This window comes from Verticillium nonalfalfae (genome assembly GCF_003724135.2).
Source record: "Verticillium nonalfalfae strain VnAa140/NRRL 66861 chromosome Unknown scaffold_16, whole genome shotgun sequence".
Taxonomy (NCBI): Eukaryota; Fungi; Ascomycota; class Sordariomycetes; order Glomerellales; family Plectosphaerellaceae; genus Verticillium; species Verticillium nonalfalfae.
This window is the reverse complement of record NW_021167241.1, coordinates 213-4,953: the sequence shown is the minus strand read 5'-3', so window position 1 is coordinate 4,953 and position 4,741 is coordinate 213. Positions and strand designations below refer to the sequence as shown.

The window sequence follows — 4,741 nt, the reverse complement described above, 5'->3', positions numbered from 1 at the left end:
TAATAATACTGAGATATTCTTAGCATGCAGCAGCGCCATACTTATAATCTAAAGCTGTATAGTTAGGGTAGGCAAACCCGGCCGCTTCTACTAAATCGGAAAACGGAGTCCTGTCTCCGTGTCCAGATACATAGCTTTATGATAATTAGACGTCAATGAGCCGAAATGTAGTATGGCGTTTTACTCACATTGAATTAAGCGGAACGCGATCTCTAACATAATCTGCCAAGGCCCCAAACAAGAGGGACTGATCGTTAGGAAGCAAGCCGTTTGTTGGATTGGCATCGTCGGCGTCGAAAATAACCGAGGTGCTGCCGTTGGTTGGACACTTGGGTGACGCCAAAGAGTAACTATAATCGATGCAGTGGACAGACTGCTTCATGTGCACAAATGTAACCTGCATGTGGCTGTCGGAGAGAATGAAAGGCTTATCCGTCCTTGGCTTTGATTTAATATCTCGAGTGAACTAAAATATTCTGGAAGATTGCTTACGAATATGTGATGAATTGATCATTTGGAACTTGCGTGTAGTAGTCGCGGGCAAAGTCCAAGACAATGACTTTGGCTCCAGCGTTGGCGTAGTCGTTGATTCCAGAGACATGATCGTGGTGGTGATGGGAAGGCTATGCTCCCCCGGGTGTTTGTCAGGCTTATGCTTCGCTTCCTCATTTTCGGATTGATGACGTACCCAAACATAGCCAACCGGCTTTTTGAGTACTTCTTCTACCCATTGAATCACCAAATGACTTTGGTGCGCCGGACAGTCGAGCACTATCGCGTACGTGTCCATTTCCCAGACAACTTGTCTGTACGCTTCGGCATCTTCAAAGATCAACAGCCAGACACCTGGCAGGTCGGGATATGGGTTAATTGCAGTGAGGTTCTTCAATGTTCCGCGGTAGGCACCGGCCCATACGTGAATTCCGTAGAGCTCGGAAATCTCGGACCAGTCGTAGGAGTTGTCGCGCATTGGCAACTGATGCGGCTCGCGCGGAGTCTGAAGCTGCGGTAAGGATACTTTTGTGTTCGTCATGATTTCTGCCACAGAGTAATCTTCGTACACTCGGTACTCGTTATATATACCTTTGAATCGCCTCGGAAAGTAAACACCACTGACGTCGATGTAATCTTGAAGCATCAGGTCGCGAGTTGATCTTCCAAACATGCCATGGTTCTCATAAGAACGGATGATGTATGGAAGTTTTGTACTTGGGTCCAAAATGACCGACACATCTAGAGAGTGATCATAGACTAAAGGGGTGAGTTTCGAGTGGTCAAACAAAGACTTTGACGACTCACTAGACGTCATTTCGACTCCTGACCCGATCAGCTCTGTAGAAAGACTGAAATTACCATTGGATAGAATCTGTGAGCTTAGCTGAAGATTCCAATAGGCGCAAGCTGGCGAGATCTTACTGTCAACAGGAGTAGAGGGGACATCTTTTCAGCTTGATTGGTTAAGTAAGCAGCAAGGAGTCCTAAGCTCAGTTAGCTGAACTCCGCAAATATCAATATGAATATCACAATTCACCATCAACATAGCCCGAAGGTGGTGCTCCAGGAGTGAAAAGAAGGTAGTTGCCTTCAACGACAGCAGCATACCCGTTGTCGCCTCCGATGACATCCATAGTATAATCAACAGGCTCGAGTGCCGGTCGTGCCCAAGTCCAATAAGCTAATTGTTTGTTAGCTGAGTTGAGGATGACTTTTGTGCAGAGGAATCGTACGGCCCAGTTGATGGAATCTTTTAATTCGTTGTTTGATGATCGGTTCATCGAACATGAAAGTGATATTTTGCGAACCAACCGGGGCTACTGAGGTCTCAACACCTGTCAAGGTGAAGGTATCGGCCATCGACTTCGCACGGTAAATTCTGAGTCGTTCTGTCAGTCTTTAGACCTCACTGGTACAAGAATTTGACTCACAGTCCGCCGCGGTATGTAACATCCTTGATGCTTGCAAGGGCATTGAAACCTCCGAGTGCCTGTATAGACGAATGAAGAAGACTTTCTGCAGTTGTCATGTTGCCGTCACGGCCAGCCGCTTCAGCACACACGACGGCTACGATGATGAAAGCCAAGGCGTACCGAATTCGGGTCATGGCGTAAAATTTCAATGTAGGCGAGCTCATTGAGTTGCAGTAAGTCAAGTATCCAAATAATGGGTCTGAACATCGAAACATGCTATGTATGGCAGTACTTATATATATTTACAGTTCTTTTCTTTACATATTCAAATGGTGGGTCTCGTCGATAGATTGGTCGCTGTTGTAACCTTGTTTGTGATGCTGCTCCAAATACAGACCGAGGCGAGCGCGTTGCCAAGAATTGACGCCATTGGAGCAGCGGCCTTCGCATCCTCAGCACGTCCCCGACGGCCGCCGCTTAGTTATCAGTGCTGGCTTTCTTTTCCGTCGGCAACCTAGTGCCCAGGGACAATCGAATGGTTCACGTTTTAAACTGTATTGCAGTTGAGAGATCCCGGAACCAGCCTTGAAGCCTGATGCGTGTCATAGATTTTCAAGTTGTTCAGCGGCTTGGCGGGTATAATGACTTGATAGGGCGAAGTAACTCATCAACTGTACCGATTCCGGACAACAGAGCGTCAATAAGCGCCATGCGTTTCCTTACAAACCCCAATCACCTGCGAAATGTCTTGACTACCAGGCCGCCACAATGTCATTCCTACATGAGCGCCGTGGAGTTGCTGATGTAAGCTAACTCCTCCAACTTCCAAACTCTAAAAAAAAGGGCACCTCGGCAACACTTGTTACCCCAAGCTTAAGGATCGGTGTTGCTGAGACACGTTCGTCATTGATGGTCCGAAATCGCCTGGGCACGTGACGAGATCTCCAAAGCCTGGGAATTGGCCGAGCCCCAAAAAAGGATCGGGCCTAGAGAGTCTCTCCATGCGCACCAAATGGCGAGGCAAAGGCAAGCACGCTTACGTACTTCTTTCTATTAGAGGAGGTCAAGGGCAGAAGAAGGTACCTTAAGGTATATATTGAGAAGCTATTCTACAGGGCAGGAGGGTGCCTAGGACTAAGCCATAGGAGGCACTAGGGCAATGGCCGCCTGGCACCAGGTGAATGCCACCACCAACACTTTCTACGTCGACTCCGTCTTTCCATCCTGTAATGATCTTGAGGACACACCTCTTGATCAGGGACCAGGGTTTACAGCACGAGTTAGAACGAGAGCCACAATTTAAATGAAATTGCGCTACTGGCTGTTTGACGCCCAAGTCTTTAGAGCATGGCAACGAACACAGCCACTCCCCGCAGTAGCTCCATTTTACTTGCCCAGAACTACTTCTTTTCCCGACGGACAGGTCTGCTAGGTTCTGCGCTAATGAGGGCGCTCGCATGCATGACGCATGCCAATAGCACTGCCTGCCAGATTATATAAAGAACAAGTGAGAAGAAGTCAGGTCGCGCTGCAACTGTCCCTTACCACGCCCTCTCAGACGTTATACTACCTACACCATGACTTTGGACTACAAGAAGCTCGTCACCGACGCCTACCAGCGAATTTTCGGTGATTTAGATGTCGCAGCAGTGGATGACTACATGAGCCACGATTTCATTCAACACAATCCGACGATTGCTGATGGTCCGTCTGGAGTGAAGGAGCTAATTCAGAAGCTTATTTCACAAGGCGTCAAGAAGCAGAAGATTGAGTTCAAGCACATTGTTGCGGAGGACGATACTGTCATTCTTCATTCGCGGTACGAAATGGGGGGTCACGAATGGAGGTTTATCGATATCTATCGCATCAAGAACAACCGATTGGTCGAACATTGGGATGCAATGATTCAATGGCCCGAAACTCGCGCAAACAAGAACACAATGTTTTAAAAAACCAGGCCCTGGTCAAGCTTAATATTCGGCGATCACGTCGCTCATCTCTCATTCCACGGCCTCGGTATCAAGTTCGAGATGAGGCCAGGAGGCCGGTATGGTGGCTGATGGTTCTTGGCCATAAGATTTTGGGAAACGGACCGACTGTCAGAGGAATAAGTAGAAGGAGGGCGGGTGGACCATGTGTAGAGGGGGCATCGACTATTCTGTCGATCTATAGATAAAAAGAAAGGCCAACAGCCGCTTGTCCTCCGCTCGTTACGAGACTACTATACCAACTAGAATATGGACGATCCATCGCGTTCGTGACTAAGTTTGGGTTGTCACTACTTATATCATTTTTGCCCTATTGTGACCCGAGTCACGAGACTCAATGTCCTATTTGTTCCCCACATGTTTCCGCTGTTCATGATTCGGACGGGAGAGCTGACGAAGAGATGTCCCTAATGACGGGAGGATTTTCACGCGTCGCAATATGAGCGGAGACACCTCAGTCAATCATTTCTCGGTGCTCGTTTAGGTATCATTACACGTGGGCACGGGATCATTGAGAAAAGGCTTTCTTTCAGTATTATTACACAAATCATTTCTCAAACGGTAGCGATTGGAATATCACGCTATCTATGTTTGCTGACGAAATACTTCCCTCGTTTTGTGGCGCAGAGGCGTCGAGAGGCAAGAGTGTGCCCGCGCCTTGTTCGCCAAGAGATTTTCGAGCTACTTATGGGATAAGTGCACCATCATTTGATGATCCCAAAGTAGCTATGTAGATACGGGGTTGTTTACATAGTGATCAGTTGAGCATAATACCCAAATAAATACTACCATCGGACGGCCTCGATCCACAAAGGTATGAGGTAACTGGTGCTGTAGGGTGATGTC

The 4,741-nt window shown here is 47.8% G+C and overlaps 2 protein-coding genes across 2 annotated transcripts; one reads left to right on the top strand and one right to left on the bottom strand.

The window, feature by feature from the left end:
• Window positions 1-488: 488 nt before the first annotated feature.
• Window positions 489-2,101, bottom strand: D7B24_002410 (uncharacterized protein; the record flags this gene model as incomplete). The annotated part of the gene is made up of 7 exons (XM_028636619.1): window positions 489-623; window positions 689-1,251; window positions 1,300-1,366; window positions 1,417-1,478; window positions 1,532-1,675; window positions 1,728-1,873; window positions 1,926-2,101. 7 exons carry the CDS (start codon window positions 2,099-2,101, stop codon window positions 489-491), a joined length of 1,293 nt encoding a protein of 430 aa, XP_028497565.1.
• Window positions 2,102-3,484: 1,383 nt separating this feature from the next.
• Window positions 3,485-3,726, top strand: D7B24_002409 (uncharacterized protein; the record flags this gene model as incomplete). Its single annotated transcript, XM_028636618.1, has 1 exon — window positions 3,485-3,726. A coding segment is annotated over one exon (242 nt), but the record flags the coding sequence as incomplete, so codon positions are not given.
• Between the last annotated feature and the right edge of the window lie 1,015 nt (window positions 3,727-4,741).